Here is a 21,845-nt window from a genome sequence, read left to right on the forward strand (position 1 = left end):
CAGCTGAAGGATGCGTTTTCTCACATCAATCTGTCAAAATATATATACAAGTATACAACCGAATAATTCGCTCATAAGATCAATCCTTTACAACAAAATAAATCCTTTACTCGTCGTCGTAGATATCAAACATGGCGAGCGGTGACCCACTCCCAAAGCAAAAAAAAAAAAAAAAAAAACTTGCGAAAAACACAAAATCATGCAGATATTTAATGGTGTGTGATAATCCATTCCGTTAAAAACACAAATCTCTAATACAATTACAAAAATTTACTAGATTTATGATATTAAATCAATTTTAAGTTAGTTTTTTTTAATAAAAAAACACAATTTTGTTGTGATCATACACATATTAGAGAATATCAATCTTTCTGAGAATTTTATTGGTATTTTGAAGAAAACAAAGACAAAAATATTTTAGCAATAAATCACATAAATTTGCTAGATTTGATCATGTGCGTTTTCACAGCTTGAGATTTAATAAATACTAGATTTTAATCCCGTGCGTCCACACGAGAATGTTTTATTTTTTATTTTTAATATAAGTTACATTTATCTTTTTTGTTTAGATATAATTTTTTTTTGTTATTTATTTTTTTAAATCAAAAAATTGTTATCATATTTTAATTTTAAACAGTAAAATTTATATATTAGTAGAATAAGAGTATATATTAATTAAGTATACATTGATCTAATGTTAATTATAAATTTTGTTATTATGTGAATTTAGATTTACACATAAATAATCTATATATCTATGAATTTGCTAATCCATCCGTTTAGTTTAGTTGTCTTAAATCATTTTTAATATTTTACATGTTTTGACAAACTAACCCGTATAAGACTATAATTATAATTGTATAACCCTATAAATATTTACTAATATGGAATATTTGGACCAATTTGATTATGAAAAAATATAATAAGATATTTATTTACTATTTGTGCTATTAAAAAATGTATATATATATATATATATATAAACGGGCTAACCTGTTAGTTTAATTGTCTCAAATCATCTTAATATCTTACATATTTTAATAAATTATCTCATGAACCTTATATATATATATATATCTTATATCAGCTCGATCATATTATTGTATAATATAAATATTTATTAATCTCAAATATTTGATATTTTAGACCGATTGTTTGTGATAAAATACAATAAAATATTTATTTACTATGCATTTTTATAAAAATATTATTAAAATTTAAAATTTAAAATTAAATCTTTCCTGTATTTAAGAAATTTTAAAGTATTAAAATTATTATCTAAATTTCGTAATAAAATTTAATTATATTTTTTTTGAATTTTTTGAATTTAAATTAAATTGAATGCAAATTTTTGTAACTAAATTTAATTAAATTTTTAATAATTTGAAATTTAAATTAAAGATGATCTAGATTTTATGAAATCTAAAAATATCTAAATTAATAACTAATTTCGGAAATTAAATATAAAAATAAAATAAAATATTATAAAAAAACTTTGGGAATGTTTGGATGTAAATGTGCTTCTGTTTTAATAGAATAGATTTTCGAGGAAATCTAAGTGAGATTTTTGACCCTAATAACATAACTAAATATTTTGATTGGTTAAAAAGAAATAGCGAAAGAAATTAGTTTGAAAGAGAAAGGAATATGACCATTATTGGGTAAATCCGTAAATGCCAAAGCCGTAAAGCAGAATATACCGTAAATAAATTAAATTGAGGAAAATATATAAATAAAAAATAAAAAAGAAGGAAAAAGAAAACAGCTGTAGTTTACAAGTCGTGGACTAGCTATAACTCTCTCTCTCTATTAGAATATCAACTCCCCACTCAATTTTTTGCCCTTTTTTTTTTTCAATTTCGCTTTCAATTTTCCCTTTTCTCTCTCTCTCTCCTATGGAACCACCGCCTCCTTCTCTCTCCTCCACAGCGGTGGCTTCCACCGTCGTTCCCACAACCACCGTGCCTGTTCCTCCTCCTCCTCACGTGACGTCATCTTACCCCGAGTCTCTAGACTCTTCCCCTAGGTCTCGAACCACCGATGGCTGGGACGATCTCCCTGCTCCCTCCGGCGGCGGCGGCGGCGGAAGCGCCGTCTCTTCTAAACTCCGTCTTATGTGCAGCTACGGCGGTCATATCCTTCCTCGTCCTCACGATAAATCCCTCTGTTACATGGGCGGCGACACCCGCATCGTCGTCGTCGACCGTAACTCCTCTCTCTCTTCCCTCGTCGCTCGTCTCTCCAACACGCTCCTCAACGGTCGCTCCTTCACGCTCAAGTACCAGTTACCCAGCGAAGACCTCGATTCCCTCATCTCCGTCACCACTGACGAGGATCTCGACAACATGATCGAGGAGTATGACCGTACGATCTCCGCCTCCAATTCCACCAAACCCTCGCGTCTCCGTTTGTTTCTCTTCACGGCCAAGCCGGAAGCAACTCAGTCGATGGGTCAGATCCTCGAGAGCTCGGCCAAGAGCGACGATTGGTTCCTCAACGCTCTCAATAGCGCTGGCCTCCTCAATAGAGGATTCTCAGATTCCGATACAAACGTCAATCGTTTACTTGGTTTGGACGATGCTCTTGCTCAACGCTCTAATTCCGGAGAAAACGGAAACAATCTCGATTCCAGTGTCAATAATGACGATGGTTCCGTTAAAAGCGCCAAGCAGCAGCAGCAGCAACAACAAATCCAGCAGCCTCCGCCGCAGCAGCAAGGAGGGCAAGATGTGCACAACTTGCCGGATTCTCCGATGTTGGATACTTCCTCGTCTTTTGGGTCAACTTCTTCTTCACCCTCGCTCGCGAATCTGCCGCCGATTCGTGTCCACGTAGAGGAATCCGGCGGGGCTAGGGGGATGCAGGATCAGAGACTGGGCATCGAGGAACAGTTCGCACGATTTAACGTCGGGAATAATAAGCAGCTCCAGCATCAGCAGGAAGACGGATTTGCGGCGATCTCGTCACCACCTCCGATGCCTGTTACAATCGCTCTCCCAGCTGCGCCGGTGAGCGCGGCGACCGCGTCAAGCGAGTTCCAGACGAGGGTTATCTTAGACGACGAGAGATCTGATCACGGTGTTGCTGCTGGATACAGAAAGCCTCCGACTCCACGTTCGCAGCCGCAGAATCTTGCTCCTCAGCAAGCTCATCAGGTGAAATCAAATAGCGGTGGAGGACACGAGCTACCATCACCCAATTCCGTTTCAAGGTACTCTTTTTTCCCCTCAAATGCTGATGGTGTAGAGCTAGATTGGTTAGGTTCTGATATGTGTTTTGCTAAAATGCCTCACAGTGATAGCAGCATGAACAACCCAATGTTCCACCCAAAAACTTCGGCTTACCAAGAACCCATATCTCAGATGCCTTCTGGTTCCACTGTAGTTGCTGGTTTGATCAACCCTTCGGATCCAAACACACTCTTATCCCAGAATCAGAATCAGGAGCCAGGCTACATCATTAACCCTCAATTCGAGCAACAACAATCTACACAATCTCAGCCACAGCTGCAGCAGTTCATACACGCTGCTCCACCACAATACATTCATCACCATCCCTCTAGTGGCCGTCCTGTCCCGACTTACATCCAAGTTTACCCTTCCCAGCAGCAACAGTCCTTCCACAGGCACCCAGGTCAACTTGATCAGCAGCCTTACCCTGTTTATTACGTCGCTGCTCCTCCCCCACCTATGCCCTACAGTGTGAGCGAGGCTCCAGGGTCACTCCCTTCTAGCCATCCTCAGGCACCGCCAAGTTCCACCATGATGCCTCCACCTCCCAACAACCACATGAGAAGTGTTCCTGGTGGCAAACCTGAGACTGGGGTTTACACCACGGCGACAGGTATGGGCGGTGCTCAGATGGTTCATCAGATCCCTACAAGCCAGCAGCAGTTCATGGGGTTTTCGCAGATTCATCACCCGCCTCAGTCTGCTTCAGCTGGCATTCCCAACTATGGATATGAATACGCGGACAATGCTCATAAACAGGTATACTACACGCAGCCTCTGGGACACGCACAGTACCAGACAATGACCGGGCCTCCACCTGCTATGGTGTTGCCTGATGGCTCTGCTCCTGCTAAGCTTCCAGCTGAGAACATGACTCAACAGATCCGGAGTTCACAGCCATTGTGACATACGAAGGCACGAGGAAGATGGAACACAATTTTGGAGGAAGAAAACCCTGGGTTGGTTTTTTAAACATATAAATATATAATTTTTTTTACTTTCTTTTTTTTTATTTTTATTTTTTAAATTGCTGCATCAAGAAAGAGTCTGGCTTCATGTTGGTTTGGTATTATGGATTATGTCAAAAAGTGTTGTGTGAGTATTAGAGAATAAGGAGGTAGTGCTGCTTTCTTTGGAATTTACATTATAGTTTCTCGATGGATACTGGTGCTTTACCATTTTCCTGGATCTTATATCATATTATTATCATTCATTTATACTGTAAATGATTCCCAGTGGCTCTCGCTTCACTCCTTAACCATTTCCTTTTTTTTTTTGTTCTCCGACTTGTTGGAGATTTGAAGACCCTAAAATTGTCTATATGTTTAAGAATGCTTGGATGTTTGTAAAACATTTAGTATTTGGAAAAATACCTGTTTCCTCTGCATTGCTTTATCTTATCCATGGGAGCATAAGTACAGATAAGGGATCCATGTGTTTGGTCTGGTCTTGGATCCACCATTCACACAACCCTACAACTTCTCAGACAAGGTGTGGGAGAAAAAGGTAGTGACAAAATCGGCTTGTCTTGCAATTTGGCTACATAACTTTTCCTTTTGAAAGAGAAAGCATTTGTATCATCACGTAAACCCCAAACCCAACTCTTTTTTTTTTTTTCTTTCTCTATCCATACTGCCGGTTCATGATATTGTATTCTTGCTCTAGACTACTGCCTCCTAAGTCAAGCAAGCAACAGAGAGCCTCTCCTTAATTGAGTTGTCATACTCAGATGCTGTTATACAGAGTTCACCGAGTGAAGCTGTGCCTGGTTGGGTTACAAAATCTGAAACAAATCTCTTTGTGGTCAGCTCCCCATCCCTTGGACTCAGTGGAATCAAACACAAGAGGCCACAAACTGAATCTTGATGGGTCTTTCTTGTCTTCTGTCTCTTACCTGTCTTCTGTTATGTCTTTTTTTTCTTTAACTCTTCTGACACTCTTTCAGCATCAGCTTCAGGCTATAAATTCCTTATCAGTGAACTCTCTTTCTCATCCCCCTTTCTCTTATCTGCACTTGTAGACATCAAAAAAATATCAATGGACGCAAACACACCTGCAGAATTTTCTCATGTGTCTTCCAACTTTCATTCATACTATTCGCACACAAAGAAAGGTGGTGGCGTAATCGATCTAGGTCTCAGCCTTAGGACCATACAACATGATACTTACCTCCCATCGGGGAGAAGTGAGTTTCTTTACTGCTTTCAAAGTGAATATTTCTTTCACCTAATCGTTATTTAGTTTACTTAACCAACGCTTGCTATCTACGATATCTATGTGAATCAAAGTGATAGGTCTGGACGGGTATGGTGAGCTCATAGACTGGTCGCAGCCCAGCTATAGCAGCAATTTACAGCTGAAGAGTGAGGAAACTGGAAACCAAAGACTTGCACAAGGATATTACAATGATGGAGAAGAGAGCAGAGGCAAATTGTCCTATGTGAAGGTAAATATGGATGGCTTAGTGGTAGGCCGCAAGATTTGCGTTCTTGATCAAGGAACCTACTCAACTCTTGCTCTTCAGCTCGAAAATATGTTTGGTAAGCTGTGCTCTGCGTCTTAACTTTACAGCTACAAATATGTTTCCGAAGGTTTTGCCACATTAGTTTGAATTTGCAGGGATGCAGACCATGTCCGGATTGAGGTTGTTCCAGGATGAGTCTGATTTCTCTTTGGTCTACAGAGATAGAGAAGGTATCTGGAGGAATGTTGGGGATGTTCCATGGAAGTAAGCTCTTACCACAAGTCTTACACTTTCTCTATATACAAAAAGTTGCATTTTAACTAAACCACGTTTGTAATCTGCCTGAAACTTGACATATAGGCAGTTCGTCGTAAACGTGAATCGGATGAGAATCGCAAGAAGAAATGATGCTCTTCTTCCCTTTTAAAGTTGGAAGTCGAAGCCTATCCTCTCCTAGGGCGTTTACTGTTTCTCCATATCTTCATATTAGCTCAATTGTGATTCTTATATTCAACATCTGATGTAACCGAAGCTTTAAATAAAATTATGAAGATAGGGACATCTTAATAACCACCAACAAGACAGGACAAATAAGAAAACAAAACAAAAACAAACGATAACCACATTGGTTTCATCAGGCCTAAGCTCTAAGTACTTGCAGCTTCCTCTATTAAAACGAGCTTTATGTTCTGAGATCTGTGCAAATCTCTAGATCTGTCAATCGTCTCCCACGGATAATCTGTCGAGAGTATCGGAAACGTGCCTCATGGTAGGCCTTTTCTCTGGACTGCTATTCACGCAACTAATTGCAATCTTAAGAACAGCTACAATCTCGTCTTCTTTATCTGCCTCAGGAGCTAAACAAGGATCAAGAACATCACACAATGGTTTCTTCTCCTCAATGCAAACCTGTACCCACCGAACTAGATCCATTTCCAATGTCCCCACCTCTACTACTGGAGACCTACCCGCGATCAATTCCAGTAAAATGACTCCGTAAGAGTATACATCCCACTTCTGAGACGGTTTTACCATCTTGAGAGTCTCAGGTGCCTGATAGTAGGAGCCAGATGAAGAGTGAGCTGTGAACTCGGAAGATACGCTCTTGTGATGGTGTTGCTGCCTCTCTTCCGTTTGGATGATTCTGTTTGACTGTATCGTAGGAGAAGATCCTCCAGCAATGTTAGCCAACCGTGCTAGTCCGAAATCAGAAATCTTAGGTTCCATGTCCTGTCCGAGGAGAATGTTGCTGGGCTTGAGATCTCCATGGACGTATTTCTTGGGACTAAACTCGTGCAGATAAACAAGCCCTGTCGCAATCCCTTTAGCTATCCTAAGCCGTTCACACCATGTCAACGGAGCAACAGTCACCACACCAGGCTTTCCTACACACACACAGAGGCTTATAATGACTTTACATGATGTAATTGAATGATGCAACTTGAAATGAGATAAGTGACTCACCGTGAAGAGCGGTTGCGAGGTTACCATTGGGAACATAGTCGTAGATGAGAAGCTTCTCATCAACAGACCAATAATAAGCTCGAAGACTAGCAATGTTAGGATGTCTAAGTTTCCCTATGGCTTCAACTTCTGTCTGAAACTCCTTGAATCTCTGAGACCCTCCTTCACCTAATCTCCGGACGGCCAGTGTGAGCCCGTTCTCTAGAACAACTTTGTACACAATGCCGATTCCGCTCTTCCCCAGAACGAAAGCCGACGCCTTTAGCAGCTCCTCCAGGTTAAACGCCACCTGAGCGTCGAGGGCCACAATATCGCAATGCTCCAGGTTCTCCGATGGCGTTTCCGATTCGTCTTTCCGGAAGCACAGGCACTCTGCAGTTCTTTTCTTGGATTCTTTCTCCAATCCGAAGTTGCTCCCGTTGTTACAAGCGCAGAACTTTGAGTAGCAGTAAGTGAAAAGCAAACCCACAAGGCATATTCCGATTACATCGCAAAGAACAATGGCAATGACGGCGCTTTTGCTCAAACCGCTCGATTTCTGTTTGGTTACAGAGTTACTATCGGAATCATCGGTTTGGTTGTTGCTTGGGATAAAAGGGTAGGACGCATTATGCCCGAGCTCATCTCCTGGACAAAGGTCCTTCAATGGCGGCCCGCATAGCCCCGTGTTGCCGATAAACGCCGTTGGTCCTCTGTTCATCAGAGCACCGGTTTGAGGAATCGGACCGGAGAGATTATTAAAAGTGAGATCAATGTAAACCTTTTCAGGAAGATCTCCCAGTGCAGGTGGGATTAAGCCTGTGAAGTGATTATGAGAGAAATCAGCAGTTCCTTGCAGACTAGAGAGGTTTCCGATGTCACTGGGGATCGAGCCGTTGAATTGGTTGAAGGCGAGGTCGAGTTTCTCCAGAGAGACAAACGCTGAGCCAAACCCATCAGGCAAAGGACCAGAGAAGTTGTTTCGGCTGACATCGAGCGTTCTCAGCCTATTGCATTGCAGAATCGAAGGTGGTAACGATCCATTAAAGAGATTCTGCGACAAATCTAAGGTCTGAAGAAGCTTAAGCCTACCGATTTCGTCTGAAACCGACCCATCAAAGGAATTGCCGTAAAGTACTAAACTTTGGAGTCCCTGGAGCTCGAAAAGCTGAATAGGCAACGACCCATAAAACCTATTGCTCCGGAGATTCAAGTGACGGAGACTGGAGAGAAAGCCTAAAGAAGAAGGGAGAGTACCGTAAAGATTCTTCCTTGGGATGCTCAGAGACACCACCTTGAGTTCATTGCAAGTAACACCGTTCCAAGAACAGGCGTCGTTGTCCGATGAGTTCCAATTGCTCAGAGAACCTGTAGGATCCTCGTAAATGCTCTGCTTAAACGTCAGGAGAGCGAACCCCTCGTCGTTTAAGCCACTCACAAGCACATGGGGAACGTAGTTGCAGAGAAGAGCAACGAAGATGATCAACGAGGCCAACATTTCAGATGAAAAACTAGAACAAAAGGACGAGTGCTAAAGCTTTGTACACAAAGAGAAAGAGAGAGAGAGAGAGCAAGAGGAGTGAATAGTGATAGTGATGGAGTAAAGAGTAAAGTGTAAAGAATAATAAAGATACTCTCGTTGAAGAAAAAGGAGGAAGAAAGAATACAAAAGGTAGAGGAGCTCTGTTTTTTGGACCTATGAAGCATTGGGAGAAGAGAATCAACAAAAAAAGAAAATACCAAGATTGAGTAAAAAGAGGTGAAAGTTTGACAAAAGAGAAGCAATGGCGATTTAATCCGTACCGTTAATTTGTCGCAAGTTTTCATTAATCCATTTTTAACTACTAAAAATCTCTGTTATTTGTATTTCTAATCCTTTTTGACCAAATCTATCATAATCTCTTATGTAAAAATGTAAATTCAGAACCTTTTTCAAATAGTTACATACTTTTATATACCTTTTGTCAGGATTATTGTTTTATTCTGAAAAGTATTTTATTGGTGAAGTGCAGTGTAGTCTTTGATTGATCTGTCAAGTGTCAATGTAGGTAACATTTACAGTGCTTGTCCTTTTCTATTCATCTATCTTCCCTAATTTCCAATAGATTATTAATTTATTACTAATCTATCTGTAATCACCATTATAGTATAATTTTGTACTAACTCATAACTCATATATGTTGCAGTAAGCACAAAACCCCACAAAATACCAACTGTTACATTGTCCTGAAGGACCTAAACCATACTATTGTATACTTTTTATCAACATTGATTAGTTGTCAATATTAATTCAAGTAAGTCATTGAACTTACTAATTGGCGCTTAAGACAGATCTAAGTAAAGTGTGAAGATTTTAAGATAAGAGTTACTCGAGAACGTCGTCATAAGATGCCACGCTCCTTCTTTGTTTATTCCCCGAGGCTTCTTTTACAATATCACATCTTCTTTATCTTACTTTTACTAGGTATCAAATTGATAATTTCTTAAGAAAAGAAATGCTAAATGCTTAAGTTTTGATGGATATAACTTTTTGGTTGGTTAAAAGTTAATTAAAACTGCAGATTCGATCACTATTCATCCGAAATCAACGGATCAGATTTAAAGGTCAATTAGCGAGGTTCATCCAACGGCTACACAGCACTGGCACATTTGATGATAAAAAAGCAGAGGACACGTGTACGCACCAAGTGTCACACTTTGTTCGGCCCTTCTTGTCGTTATTCTCGTTATCATGATACGATAAATTGTCGATAAGTGGACTTGTGAAATGTGATCTTTCGTAGTTTAGGATAGAGATATAGAGCCCTAAACCCTAATCCCAGAGAGCGGGCCCAATCTGTAATTCTCGTCTCGTTCTTGGTCACGGACTCACGGCGACGACTCCGAGGGGGAGCGGGGGCCTAATTGGAGAAATTAAACATTTTGCGGTTTTAGCGTCAAACAGAGCTATCTTGGGGCACAAATTATAAATACGAAAACATTGTAATTTTGCATTTCTGGCACGAGCGAGACTGATCTGGAGAAGTGAACGTCAACAACAATGGGAGAGGCTGCGATCCGTACCATCGTCGAAGCGATTCACTCATCGCCGACGCAGGCCGTCGTGTATCTCTCCGGCGGCGCCTCCCTGGTTTCTCTCTCTCTCCACTCTCTCTCTCTCTATATATATATATGTATGTATACACACACGATTGCGTCATTGCGTGTGATTGTGTGGTTTGCAGTCTCAATTCGGAACTAATTTCAGGCTCTAGGTTGGTTGATGTCGGTTCCAGGAGCTTCGAACACTCTTCTCGAAGCCGTGGTTCCATACTCGAGGATATCTATGGTCCAATTACTCGGCAGGGTCTGTTCTCAAAACCTCAATTTCAATGGCAATCGTTCCCGTTGATTCTCTCTTCCCGATTAAATCAGCAGATTTTTTATCGCTCTCTTTCTCTCAGGTTCCGAGCCAACACTGTAGCCAATCAATGGCGAACGAGATGGCTTTGTTAGCATATAATCGTGCGCTTAAGCTGTCTAAACCAGGTTCGTGCAAAACCAATTAAATTAGCGGTAATTTGAATTGGTCTCCTTCTTCAACATCGTTGTTGCTGCTTAGGAATCCTGGAACTGTTCTAAATATGTTTCGTAAACTTGTGGATAGGATATTCGGTGATTGGTGTGGGTTTTACAGGATCATTGGCAACTTCTCCTCCAAAGCGTGGCGATCACAGGTTTATGCAATTTGTTTTTTGGTTTACAGCTCAAACAACCATATCAGAGGATTTAGGTTTTTTTTTTTTCTAGCATTGGTTGCTTTAACTCATCTCTGTTGTTTGTTCCGCGAGTAGATTTTTCTTGTCTATGAGAGCATCCGACCGTATCTGGGAAACTGGAGTCACTCTAACAAAGGTGTGATGACTGCAAGATTCTTTCTCCCGCCTTGCTCTTTTAGTCTTTAACATCTAAACACTCATGTGTTTTTTATCTTATTGTGGAGAATTTTAGAACCTACGAAGCCGAGAGGAAGAAGATAAGGTGGCAAGCCGTGTACTGATCCAGGTGTGTTTATAAAGCTAATTACAAGTCACAAATCTAGTACCTGCCTAGGGCGTTGGCGTCTGATTTGCACTTCTCTAGTCTTTGAAGACAAAAAATGAAAAACTGACAAGTTAGTATTCAATTACTGAAATACTAAGATGGATATTCTTCTGGGCCAGTTTCTATCCATACTTTTGTCAGCTCGTGTAACTTTTCAAAAATCACTGTACGTTGAGGTACTCATCTTGGAATGAGTTCTTAAAACTTTTTTCTGGTTATTATCTTAGGCTATGGCCAAGGCATGCCAAGTTTCTGAGACACTTGACTCTGGCTTGACCAAGTCTGAGGTGGCTGATGAGTCGGAAACCCAGTTTAGTGAAGAACAAGAGCTAGAGCAGCTTATAAATGGACAATTAAGCTGTAAGATTTATCCATTTTCTAGGGGTAAGATTTTGGTCGTTTGACCCAATACAATTTTTTATTTTATTTTTAATAACTGAAACCTGCATTTGTTGCCATTAACGGATGAAGTTCTACCATTATGGCAGAAGCATACGGGTCAGATAAAGATAGAAAGATTATACTGCCTGGTTCGTTTAATCCACTACATGACGGTCATCTCAAGCTGTTGGAAGTTGCTATGAGGTAGGCTAGTATGTCTTTATTATTTGCTTAACGAGCACCTGCTTCTCTTTATGTGAACACGTTTAAAAGAAAAACCATGGTTAATCCTAACCATTAACCTGAGTCTTCTTTGTATCTATTAATGTCTTTGGCTCTTTTGCTGACTCTATGTTTCGTAGTTAAATCTGATATGCTATATAATGCAAGGTAATTAGTAATTGATCATTTTCATTTGTTGTGCTATATAAATTGATTCGGTCGTTGGGTTTTGAAGAGGTCTCGGGTCTTTTAACATTTTTATAATCTCCAAGTTAACAACAAATCAAACTGTCTTTTTTTTTGCTCTGTAAAATAAAATGAAAAGAATCTCACATGCAGAATTGTTGACGCAGTGTTTGTGGGGGCGGGTACCCATGTTTTGAAATATCCGCAGTAAATGCTGACAAACCACCGCTTTCAGTTGCACAGATTAAAGATCGTGTCAAGCAATTTGAAGCAGTTGGTAGGCATAATCTTTACTTTTCACATACTACTTATTCATGTTTTCAATCTTGTGCACCACCTCTTTGGCATCTCTGAGTTACAATAATCTTATGATCCAGATTGTTTCCCGACAAGGGCAAGACCAATCAATTTTTAAAATCCAAATTCATGCTAGTAGTTTTCCGATGCATGGTTATTCACTCGTGCCATCTTTTGATATTGGTTAAGTATATCGTTTGTCAGGAAAGACGGTAATAGTTTCAAATCAGCCATACTTCTACAAGAAAGCTGAACTTTTTCCAGGAAGCAGTTTTGTAATTGGCGCTGACACTGCAGCAAGGCTTGTTAATGTATGTATAAATACTGAACCTTTTCCAGTTTTGCTGATCCTTTTATTTGTTTATTTCCTTAACCCTACAATTAGATTTGTATATGCGACGATGTGGCGATTAGCTACTTAAAACTCAGTAAGACACAGACGTTTGAAGTGCTCTAGTATCTCCCAATTCAACGCTATCAAAGAAGAATGATTAAAGATGTTAACTTTTTGCAGCCAAAGTACTATGAAGGAAGCAACAAAAGGATGTTGGAGATACTTGGTGATTGCAAGCGAACAGGTTGTACTTTCCTTGTTGGTGGCCGCAATGTAGATGGTGTCTTTAAGGTTTGACCTAAGCACTAAAGTCTCGAGCAATACAATTATTATACTCTATGCCTTCTGTCTTAAGCCTTGCTTCTCTGCAGGTTCTTGAAGATATTGATATTCCAGAGGAAATAAGCGAGATGTTCATCTCAATTCCAGAAGAAAAATTCCGGATGGATATATCGTCTACAGAGTTAAGAAAAAACCAAGGGGGTGTTGATAAGCGGAAACGTGAAATTACTGAAGAAGAGGAGTAAAGAAGAAGTTGTCAACACTTTTATGGAGTTATAATTGTTTCCATGTTCCCTTAGTCGCTGAAAGAAGCTAGAGGAAGACATCTGAATAGATCATTATAAGCCTTCTTCGTTTTCCTTTACTTATGTGCTTTTACAATTCCTGTAACTACATAAACCGATAACAACCTGGTAACAGCATTAAAACAAAATAAAAAGGAAAAGCTACAGATAGCGTGTGTTCCAAAAGAAGAAAAAAATGTAAAAATTGAGATCCTTGACTAGAAAATCCAAATTCCAGTGTTTATTAATTGGAGGCCAAAGAAGAAACGGAGACAAGAAGAAACAAAACTGTTTCAGGAGGATGGACTCGTTGCATACACTGCTGATTATTAGGGAGCGCTCAAGAACAACTAATTCTAAATCTAATCTAAAATGGTAATTGAAAAAATGCTAGCTTTTTTAATATTTTATAAAGCTATATGAATATATATAATAGAAATTGTATAATATCAAAAAATCACCTTAACTTCTAGAGAAATTGTTAGCTATGGCATTCAACTTATATATTTAAATCTCTAAGAAATTTTATTCAATACTAAAGAATACTTACAACCAAGTATCCCTTATAAATCAAATAAACTAAACTGTGATAAAAGCATATATATATATATATAGCTTTGCTTTTCATTTCGGCACAAGAAGTACTACTCCTTCTTGGCGGCCCTAGGAATTTTATCGAGAACAGAGGATTTGAATACTCCAACAACCATTTTCTTCTGCTTCCCAAAGAAACTGTCAATGTCTTCTTGAAATCGCAGGTAATAAACCGGAATCGTCATCGAACAGAAGAAGCCTGGAAGGGATGTGAGAGTTATTATTAACAGGGGAAAAAAAAATGAGAATGAGTGACAGGTCAAGTAATTATGATCTTTCTTACATATATACAAAAATGTGACTAGGTTGAAGTAGCTCGCAACGGTGTCTATGGTGGCCACATAAAGGATGGTCTGCATATGCCACACAAGAAAGTCTATAAATGGACAAAATGATTCTTGAAATTTGTTTAGTGTAACGTACGGTAGCAGAGACTAACCAAGAGAAAGGTTATGATGTCTTTCCCATATGCAATCTCGTACAGCATCAAGAAAAGGCTCTCGATCTTTGAAACTAAGGCTTTAAGTGGTGAATCTTCTAGTTTCATCTCTGCAGGAGTGGGAGGTCTCCTGTTTGAGATCACATCATCATAGAACTAATTAATTAAGCTTCTAGTTTCATTTGTTTCTTAGTCGTCAAGCTAAAGAAAAAAAAGGAGAGGATGTGTATTTGGTACGTACAGAGTGAAAAGTAGTTGTCCAAAGTTGGCCCAGAGGAAGAGGAGGAGCATGAGGAGTAACAAGATTGAACAGAGAAGGGGTACAAACGGAATCTCCTGGACATCAGACATGTACCAGAAAAGTGTGGCCATTGCAAGTGTTATGCCTGATTTTATCTTGTCTTTCCACAAACATAAATCCGCCACTGCAACAACATTTCTTATGTGTTAGTTTTAAGGTAAAATATGTAAGGTCTTAATTATAATCTAATATACGTGAAATTGGACGGGTTAATTCATAGTCAAAGATCTCGTAACAAAAGGAGAAGAACACGTTTTTTGTAATCTTTTTTATGTTAAGATGGAGAAGAAAATGATAAGTAGAGTATTATTATGATGTCACCTGCTCCGTCGCCAAGTATTTGATCCACAAGAGACTTTTTTGGTTCTTGTTGTGGTGATTTAGGCATTGCTTTTTGTTGTGATTTAGACCTGCAATCTCCATAAAACTTTGTCAAGAGGGATTAAATAAGAGAATTACCATTTAATCTCTATTGTCAGCTTTCATCGGCATGCTTTTTACTCTTAAATAAACTATTAATCATCGCTTAATCATGGTAGCTTTTATTATCCCAAACGCCATGGGGGTCGTTTCTATTTATTATTAACATTTGCATAGAAACATAGGATATACATGTTGTCATGCAACAAATTAGTTTCGCTGTTAGAAAATTAATATTCTTTTAATTTCCACTCTTATTATTACCCGTTGATTGCTTTCTGGAATATTAATACACTGTATTGGTATTTGGTAACCTTATTACAACTTGACTTTCTTTAAAAAAAATATCTATGCATTTAGATTGAGTGATTTGAAATTTATCTTACTCCTTTATAGAACTATGTCCGCCTTGGAACCTTTGAACAAAATATCTGAACACTTCAAATCTGTAAACAATAATTTTTTTCAGGTCAGTAACCTAAAAACAAATTACGATATCTATGCACACGCGATAAGTACAAATATAATTAACACAAACGTACAGAATTATAAGAAATCACAAGAAACGTCGAAAATTAAAAAGAAAATGAAATAGCAAGCATAAACTTATACGGATACATGCGTACTCACATATGTACGTATGAACACACCATGATTGTCTAAGTTGCTGATCAGTGATCATGCATTATATACACAACATTTGCATGCAAAAAATCTGATGCAATTGACTTTTGTTGATATTTAGCTATATCCGGTTCTCTGATTTTGTTAAATCATTTAGCTTATATTACCTTTTTCACAACATTTACTTTTGTTATACATCTCAAAATCTCAATATATATGCACCTCTTTATTTCTCATAAATTTGTCAAATGAATGTGTATAATTATAATGCATCTATATACAAAGTATCAATGCAAAATGAATAATTTCTCCATTTCTTTTTTTATATATTTAGCTGTGTATCCATTTCCTTTTTAATCTGCAAAAATAAAAATAAAGAATTCATTATTCCTTTTTCAATGCTTCACTTTTTTTAATAAAAAAAACATGTTTATTTTAAGTAAATTATATGAAAATGTGTAAAAATCATTGAAATCATTGAACACATGTTGAAATTTGCTAAATTATAAAATTGTCAACATGCATGCATGTGTAACATCCTAATAAAACACATAATCTTTCAAAGTTAATTAATTGCCGTGAGAAAATATGTTTCTTAATAATTTTATTTTAAAGCAGTCTTGGTATAATAGTTAATATTCATACCAAAAGTAATCCCGAAAAAAAAATAGTCCCAAAAATCATACAATGCAAATCCTATCCACTATTGCTACCGAGATCGGTCTTTTCTATTAAATTTTCTTTCGCCCCGTAATTGTCAAGGCTAGCCTTGATATTCCTCTGCCATGACTAAAAAAAAAAGAAACTAAAACATAACCTTTTAATAATTTTAAAACTGAGATTAGTTAACAATTTTACTGTCATAAATAAGATTCTTATGGATGTCAAAAAATTATTAAAGTTTGATCAATTTCACAGAAGTCAAATAAATGAGCTTAGAACACCTTATATTACCAGATGAAGATAGAGGCTGTAAAGTAAAACTTTTTCTTAAAACACCGATTAAAGATAGTGTAGAATTACTGGAGATGTCTACAGCCCAAACTAATATCCAAAGAAAACAAAGGAGAAAGCTCAAAATGTCTTTTAACTTAATAAAGAAGATCAAAATTATCCAGGAGGAAGCATCAAGTGAAGATAACAGAGATAAGACTGAGATTGGCAAACAAAACATTCTAATTCATCCTCCTGATAAGCTCATTGATGAAGTTCTCACGGTTTCCGGCATCACCACCTTCAACGTAGTGATTTCTCTTCTTCTTCAGGCCACCGAGCGGTGCCTTGAGCTGGAAGGGCCACAGGAAGTTGTTGGCCTCCTTGAAATGAGGTCCCACTGTAAGAATCTCGTGGATCAAATCCTCAGTGCAGATGATCCCATGTTTACCCAGAGCCTGTTGTTACAGTGGATGAAATTAACACCAATACTTCATTTCAGAGATTCATTTAAGAAACTAGGGGGCACCAGAGAAAAGGAATTCGAACCTGCTCGACGATAGAGTTGTCAGTTAGAGCAACCCTGTGGTGGTTAAGCTTTCCGTATCCTCTTTTGTAGATCAATTCCTTAACACTCTTCAAATTAGGGAACCTGAAAGGGAGAGATAGAGAGGTTATTAGGCGTTATTATCATTGCCTAAGATATCAAAGGTTATAAGGTTGAGATATATACCCGTAAGTCACATAGGGCTCAACTCGACGAAGCATGTTCATTGTAGCCTTGTTGACTTTGAGGAAAACTCCATTGAAGATCTGCATCAGATTTGCAAAATTCAAGCTTTCTTCAATTCTGAAGGAAACACATCATGGAAGCAGCATAATAATATTGCTCTTAATGTCGACACATATACACACAGTCTACTAGAAGAACACCGATTGTCTAATGTCGTAATATCAAACATGATCAAGAACTACGGTGGGAAGACGAGAAAATGATAATATTGAACTGTCACTTATGTCCTAAACCTAATACCAATCAGCAGAGAATCCATCCAATGACTCATAAACTGAAGAAGAGAACAGTAGACAAACCTGTCTCAAACGCAAGAGCTGGAGAATCTTCTTTGTCTTTGGGTCAATGGCATTAATACTGCGAATTTAAAGGAACAAGAGATCAGCAAAAACAGCATTTCATCTCTTGGAAATGAAAAAAAACTGACACAATGAACATACATACCCACGGATACGAATGATGAACAAAAGCTTAGCTTCAGGGTCAACATAGAAACCTCCTTTCAGCTTGGCTTGACGTTTCAAAGAGATCAACTCCTTTTCCTATAATATATAAAAGAACAAACAATACTCATTAACCCAGATAAAACTAACAACGATAGATCTAAACAAGCATACATACTCTTCTTCGATTTGGATCTAACGAGAAAACGAAAATAAGAAATTTAAAATTACCTTCTCGGCATACTCCTTGGAGTACTGCTCGGCTCTTTTGTAGATGAGCTTCCTGTTCTCGGCGTTCTTCTTCTTGGCAGCTTCAGCATTCTGCTTCTTCTCCAAATCCCACTCCGCCTCTCTCTTCCTCTTCTTCAGCACCGACTCCGGAACTACAACCTTCGATTCTGCCATTTCCGATTCCTGCAGGTCAACCAAAGCCAAATCGATTACCTCATGAAGACAGTAAACTAAATTCACAGAGCTAAGATGAGTGACGAACAAGAATCAATACTAACCTCTGTCGAGCTCGAATCAAACGGAATTTCCAGAGACGAAATACACTGCGGCGAAGAGCGATTATATATATGCTACTCACTCAAATTAGGGTTATGCAGGATATCAATGGGCCTTACAATGAAATTGTTTTCTCAGGTCCATTGGTTATTTAGTGTATTGTAAAGCCCGTTTTATAAAAGCCCATGAATCAATCCGTTTCTTTTTTTTTTTTTTGGCAGAACTCATGAACTGTTGGTCTATCACATGTGTGATTCAAAGATTGCAAGGGATTTTGTGTTTCATGAACTAAACTATAACTTTGTATGAGGTAGCGTTTAATCATTCACATTTACTCCAAAAGTTTCTATTGCAAACATCATAGTACGTATTCGTATACAACAAAAGGGGTTAGCCCAGGGTTCACATACATAACCTGACAAAAACTAAACTCGTTTATCTATAACTTACAGATAAAAGCAACGTAGGTTTGAGACCAACCATCAACATTGTTTGAGTTTAATGTTAAAACTCTAGTGAACCACTCTCAAAAGTGCTTTCACAAATTCATGTCTTTTGGTTGTTCCTTGTCCAAAAAACTTCCTTTTAAAATGGTACTTTAAAGTCATATCAGCGGCGGCAGAAGAAGAGGAAATCAGGGTGGCTGACATGACATGAACGCAGCCACTTGTCAGCAGCATGGAAGAGGGAGTCCACTAGCTCGTGCTCAGAGCCACCATTGGCTGTCCATACAGAACCTCTGAACTTGTATGAAGCGAGGCCAAATACAGGCAATTGCATCTTCTCACTCTCCCTTGACTGCACAAGGCTCATTGGTTGTGCACTGCCTGAACCTACAACAGCCGAATGGTGTGAATAGATCTATCTATCTACCAAACAATTATCCTTGATAAAATAAATTGACTTCGCAGAAGCTAACAAACTCCTCTCGTGAACACACAAAAACACCTAGTTAAGTGATCAATAGTGTAAAAGTTATCCTACTTTGGATAGGTGTCACTACAAGATTGGAACAGTTTGGTTTCAGTCAAGTAGATTTGCCCAGTTTCGTGAGGATTCACCCTGGCTTATTAGAAAAAGTCCAATGCAAGTTTTGGTTTACCTCCAAACGGTGTGTGAAGGGAATGATACGTCAAGAAACAAGCATCCAGGTCCTTAAGCGTAGGTCCTGTGGGTATTCTGTAAATTGGGTACCTAGAGAGTATATAATGGATTCTCAGAGACGTGAACAGCATATTGGCAGCAAGAAACTGCACTCAAAGTACAAACAACAATACCATGCCACAGAAAACCAGCTTGAAGGAAGTAAGTCACAGCTTCTTAGCGTCTTCAGCTGGGGAAACCGAGCAGCAAGGTCAGCAACCTGTAATGCAACATAGGCATTAGTCACGAGGAGCCGGATATTAACAACATACTTACACTAGTTTCCCATTACTCGGGAGCTTAGATGTGGTCTAGTTTAAGTTGATGACCAGACCAAATCCTGATCGGATTGAGCATTTCTGATTAGTTGGTAGCCAACAGTTGACCCACATTAACGTTTTGAAAACAACTACGAGCCATTTCTTTAACGAAAAAAAATGATGGTAGTGCTGGTCATATATTTGAAGTTACTTGCAACATATGATGATGTAATACAAGTTACCATTTAAGAACTCTGATATGAAAGAGATATGTGATCAATAACATCTATCAATAGTTTTCCAGAATCCTTTAGCGAGTATTTACTATTTCGTATATTCAGGCATGCTTTCATAATTCTGATATGTGAGGTTCTAGTAGAGAAACCAAGACACAAACCTTATCAGCCAAAGGTTCGCGGATGTACGGAAGGTCTCTTTCAAGATACTCAAATATCAAACGACCTTGAGAGCTTAAAGGTTCACCATCATCACTCGATGAATCTTCCTGATGTTGATCACTCAATGAGATATGGTCCACTCTAGCAGAAACCCGTTCAGAATCACTATCGGTGCTGACATCGCTACTTGAATCCCGGAAATCGCTGTCGCTACCATCACCTGGCCGCCTGAAAATGATATAAGAGCTAGTATCACGAAAACTTGTTATCGTTCTGTTGTGAGAACACAAAAGCATAGTAATATCTTAACCTTGCTTTAAGAGACGAACTCAATGCAAGAGTATCAGCATATATTTGAATGCCTGACAGGGAGGGCACATAGTATTGGATAACACGATCCTTGTTATTCAAAACTAGAGGCACTCCTGTGCCGTAGGCGCTCCATTCTGCAAATGACTCCCAAATATCTCCAAGCACAAAGTAAGGCACAAGTTTATCATCATCAGCCCTTCTTTCTCGAAGCGACGTCTGCAGAGATTTTCATCACCATTAGAGCACAAATCATCGATACCCAAAAAAAAACGAATGAGTTATCCAAAATCAAGAAATCGAAAGCTACTGAGTTCTTTCAACAATGGACAATAAAAAAGATTATTTTTTAAAAAAAAATGCATAAACAAGCTGGAAACGCAGAAAGTCATTTGACATGTTCAAACAAACCTTAGATAAATACTGGGCCGGCACGGATGGTGTGACCGACTCTAGAAACCGTTCCAGATTACTAGACGACGACGAAGCGGACGGCTCAGAAACAAGGCTAGGAACGAGTTTTCGCGAGGCAGACTCGTTCTCGCAGTCACTGTTCATGGAACCCACGATTTTATCCTTGGGATTAGCTGATCGACCATTAGAGACGTCGCTCTGAGCTCTACGCAGCTGATCGATGCGCTGATTGGCCCTGCGAGCTTTAGCGGAACTGTAAAAATGGTCCTCTCCGTGTCGCCCTCTCGTCAACTGAAATCCAGCTCCCAACATCTCTTTCTTCACACGATCAACGATGACGATGAAACTGATAAACGGGAATGATAAAGCGAAAGATGAAAACAAGGGATTCACACAATAGCAACAACACTCCTCCCAGTACTCGTAGTTGATTGACCTATCTATATTAGGTCGAATAAGTTGATATGGGTGAATATGAACACGGAGGGTGTCTCCGATGAGACGACGAATAAGCTTGGAAGAACAGCCGAATCGGAGATTCCAAGAAGAGGGAATCGATGGAAGCAAGATGAATTGATTGAACAAAACCCCAACCCGATTTCTAAGCTCCGATTAAGGAGGCAAAGATTGATGAAAGAGGAAAATCCGAAAGCAACAATGAGGAGAGAGTTTGAGATTCAGCTAAAGGAAATTAGGAATTTCAGGAGTTTCAAAAAAAGGGGTCAATGAAGAAAATGAGGAGGAAGAAGATTGGTTCATATTTGGAGGAGAGAGAGAGAGAAAGAGAAAGTGAGTGGGTAACACATAAGCCCCTAGTAATTTTGGTTTTTTGCATTTCGTTCTTATACTTTACGATTACTTATAAGTAGACCCGAAACTCTCGTTTGTAATTGGCATGAGGTCATATCCATATTTACCACCTAAGGCAGTGCAATGTCAGTGATTTGGGTTAGGAATGTACTTTTATAAAATCTAAGGAGAAATCTGGACTATAGCAAAAAGGATAGGGGTTAATATTGCATATACCGGAAAAGCCAAAGGCCATATTAGGCTCTTTAAAT

General features: G+C 38.7%; 7 protein-coding genes across 10 annotated transcripts; 3 read left to right on the forward strand and 4 right to left on the reverse strand.

Annotated features, from left to right (window-relative positions):
• Nucleotides 1-1,833: 1,833 nt before the first annotated feature.
• On the forward strand, nt 1,834-4,495 carry LOC18016015 (trithorax group protein osa). Its single transcript, XM_006398441.2, has 2 exons — nt 1,834-3,211; nt 3,296-4,495. Exons 1-2 carry the CDS (start codon nt 1,896-1,898, stop codon nt 4,134-4,136), a joined length of 2,157 nt encoding a protein of 718 aa, XP_006398504.1. The 5' UTR covers nt 1,834-1,895; the 3' UTR covers nt 4,137-4,495.
• A 600-nt stretch (nt 4,496-5,095) lies between these two features.
• LOC18016016 (auxin-responsive protein IAA32) lies at nt 5,096-6,153 on the forward strand. The gene is given in 5 exon segments (XM_006398442.2): nt 5,096-5,152; nt 5,154-5,415; nt 5,519-5,770; nt 5,850-5,958; nt 6,055-6,153. Coding segments are annotated over 5 exon segments (747 nt in total). The 3' UTR covers nt 6,122-6,153.
• Nucleotides 6,154-6,189: 36 nt separating this feature from the next.
• LOC18016017 (receptor protein kinase-like protein ZAR1) lies at nt 6,190-8,832 on the reverse strand. Its single transcript, XM_006398443.2, has 2 exons — nt 7,159-8,832; nt 6,190-7,079 (listed from the first exon to the last, which is right to left on the reverse strand). Exons 1-2 carry the CDS (start codon nt 8,633-8,635, stop codon nt 6,412-6,414), a joined length of 2,145 nt encoding a protein of 714 aa, XP_006398506.1. The 5' UTR covers nt 8,636-8,832; the 3' UTR covers nt 6,190-6,411.
• A 1,222-nt stretch (nt 8,833-10,054) lies between these two features.
• Nucleotides 10,055-13,371, forward strand: LOC18016018. Of its 4 annotated transcripts, none has more exons than XM_006398445.2 (12): nt 10,055-10,267; nt 10,385-10,483; nt 10,581-10,665; nt 10,784-10,853; nt 10,971-11,031; nt 11,128-11,181; nt 11,448-11,604; nt 11,709-11,805; nt 12,177-12,286; nt 12,511-12,617; nt 12,821-12,931; nt 13,012-13,371. In XM_006398445.2, the coding sequence occupies exons 1-12, from the start codon at nt 10,178-10,180 to the stop codon at nt 13,165-13,167; spliced, it is 1,197 nt and encodes a 398-aa protein (XP_006398508.1). In that variant the 5' UTR covers nt 10,055-10,177; the 3' UTR covers nt 13,168-13,371. The 4 variants fall into 4 exon arrangements, with proteins under 4 accessions (XP_006398508.1, XP_006398507.1, XP_024011076.1 ...); XM_006398444.2 differs by having other exon boundaries at nt 10,121-10,267; nt 10,814-10,853; XM_024155308.1 differs by having other exon boundaries at nt 10,129-10,267; nt 10,362-10,483; nt 10,814-10,853.
• A 479-nt stretch (nt 13,372-13,850) lies between these two features.
• On the reverse strand, nt 13,851-14,928 carry LOC18016019 (reticulon-like protein B15). Its single transcript, XM_024155371.1, has 5 exons — nt 14,862-14,928; nt 14,481-14,664; nt 14,240-14,369; nt 14,084-14,153; nt 13,851-13,999 (listed from the first exon to the last, which is right to left on the reverse strand). The coding sequence occupies exons 1-5, from the start codon at nt 14,926-14,928 to the stop codon at nt 13,851-13,853; spliced, it is 600 nt and encodes a 199-aa protein (XP_024011139.1).
• Nucleotides 14,929-16,557: 1,629 nt separating this feature from the next.
• Nucleotides 16,558-18,405, reverse strand: LOC18016020 (60S ribosomal protein L7-2). The gene is made up of 7 exons (XM_006398447.2): nt 18,263-18,405; nt 17,985-18,167; nt 17,755-17,852; nt 17,610-17,667; nt 17,251-17,330; nt 17,067-17,169; nt 16,558-16,975 (listed from the first exon to the last, which is right to left on the reverse strand). Exons 2-7 carry the CDS (start codon nt 18,156-18,158, stop codon nt 16,760-16,762), a joined length of 729 nt encoding a protein of 242 aa, XP_006398510.1. The 5' UTR covers nt 18,159-18,167; nt 18,263-18,405; the 3' UTR covers nt 16,558-16,759.
• Nucleotides 18,406-18,595: 190 nt separating this feature from the next.
• Nucleotides 18,596-21,499, reverse strand: LOC18016021. The gene is made up of 6 exons (XM_006398449.2): nt 20,782-21,499; nt 20,372-20,589; nt 20,061-20,289; nt 19,538-19,623; nt 19,363-19,454; nt 18,596-19,093 (listed from the first exon to the last, which is right to left on the reverse strand). Exons 1-6 carry the CDS (start codon nt 21,094-21,096, stop codon nt 18,870-18,872), a joined length of 1,164 nt encoding a protein of 387 aa, XP_006398512.1. The 5' UTR covers nt 21,097-21,499; the 3' UTR covers nt 18,596-18,869.
• Between the last annotated feature and the right edge of the window lie 346 nt (nt 21,500-21,845).

The sequence above is a fragment of the Eutrema salsugineum genome, unplaced genomic scaffold, assembly GCF_000478725.1.
Source record: "Eutrema salsugineum unplaced genomic scaffold, Eutsalg1_0 scaffold_20, whole genome shotgun sequence".
In the NCBI taxonomy this organism is placed as follows: domain Eukaryota; kingdom Viridiplantae; phylum Streptophyta; class Magnoliopsida; order Brassicales; family Brassicaceae; genus Eutrema; species Eutrema salsugineum.

Coding starts and splice junctions, on each gene's coding strand:
- LOC18016020 (XM_006398447.2), bottom strand. CDS start 18,158: ATGGCAGAATCGAAGGTTGTAGTTCCGGAGTCGGTGCTGAAGAAGAGG. Junction 17,331..17,609: donor AGCTCTTGCGTTTGAGACAG/GTTTGTCTACTG, acceptor AATCTGATGCAG/ATCTTCAATGGAGTTTTCCT. Junction 16,976..17,066: donor ACAACTCTATCGTCGAGCAG/GTTCGAATTCCT, acceptor CTGTAACAACAG/GCTCTGGGTAAACATGGGAT.
- LOC18016018 (XM_006398445.2), top strand. CDS start 10,178: ATGGGAGAGGCTGCGATCCGTACCATCGTCGAAGCGATTCACTCATCG. Junction 11,032..11,127: donor CTGGAGTCACTCTAACAAAG/GTGTGATGACTG, acceptor GGAGAATTTTAG/AACCTACGAAGCCGAGAGGA. Junction 11,182..11,447: donor CAAGCCGTGTACTGATCCAG/GTGTGTTTATAA, acceptor TTATTATCTTAG/GCTATGGCCAAGGCATGCCA.
- LOC18016019 (XM_024155371.1), bottom strand. CDS start 14,928: ATGCCTAAATCACCACAACAAGAACCAAAAAAGTCTCTTGTGGATCAA. Junction 14,370..14,480: donor GGACAACTACTTTTCACTCT/GTACGTACCAAA, acceptor GATCTCAAACAG/GAGACCTCCCACTCCTGCAG. Junction 14,000..14,083: donor AGTCACATTTTTGTATATAT/GTAAGAAAGATC, acceptor CATCCCTTCCAG/GCTTCTTCTGTTCGATGACG.
- LOC18016015 (XM_006398441.2), top strand. CDS start 1,896: ATGGAACCACCGCCTCCTTCTCTCTCCTCCACAGCGGTGGCTTCCACC. Junction 3,212..3,295: donor TCACCCAATTCCGTTTCAAG/GTACTCTTTTTT, acceptor AATGCCTCACAG/TGATAGCAGCATGAACAACC.
- LOC18016021 (XM_006398449.2), bottom strand. CDS start 21,096: ATGTTGGGAGCTGGATTTCAGTTGACGAGAGGGCGACACGGAGAGGAC. Junction 19,624..20,060: donor GCGAACCTTTGGCTGATAAG/GTTTGTGTCTTG, acceptor GTTGCATTACAG/GTTGCTGACCTTGCTGCTCG. Junction 19,455..19,537: donor AGCTGGTTTTCTGTGGCATG/GTATTGTTGTTT, acceptor TATACTCTCTAG/GTACCCAATTTACAGAATAC.
- LOC18016017 (XM_006398443.2), bottom strand. CDS start 8,635: ATGTTGGCCTCGTTGATCATCTTCGTTGCTCTTCTCTGCAACTACGTT. Junction 7,080..7,158: donor CCTCGCAACCGCTCTTCACG/GTGAGTCACTTA, acceptor GTGTGTGTGTAG/GAAAGCCTGGTGTGGTGACT.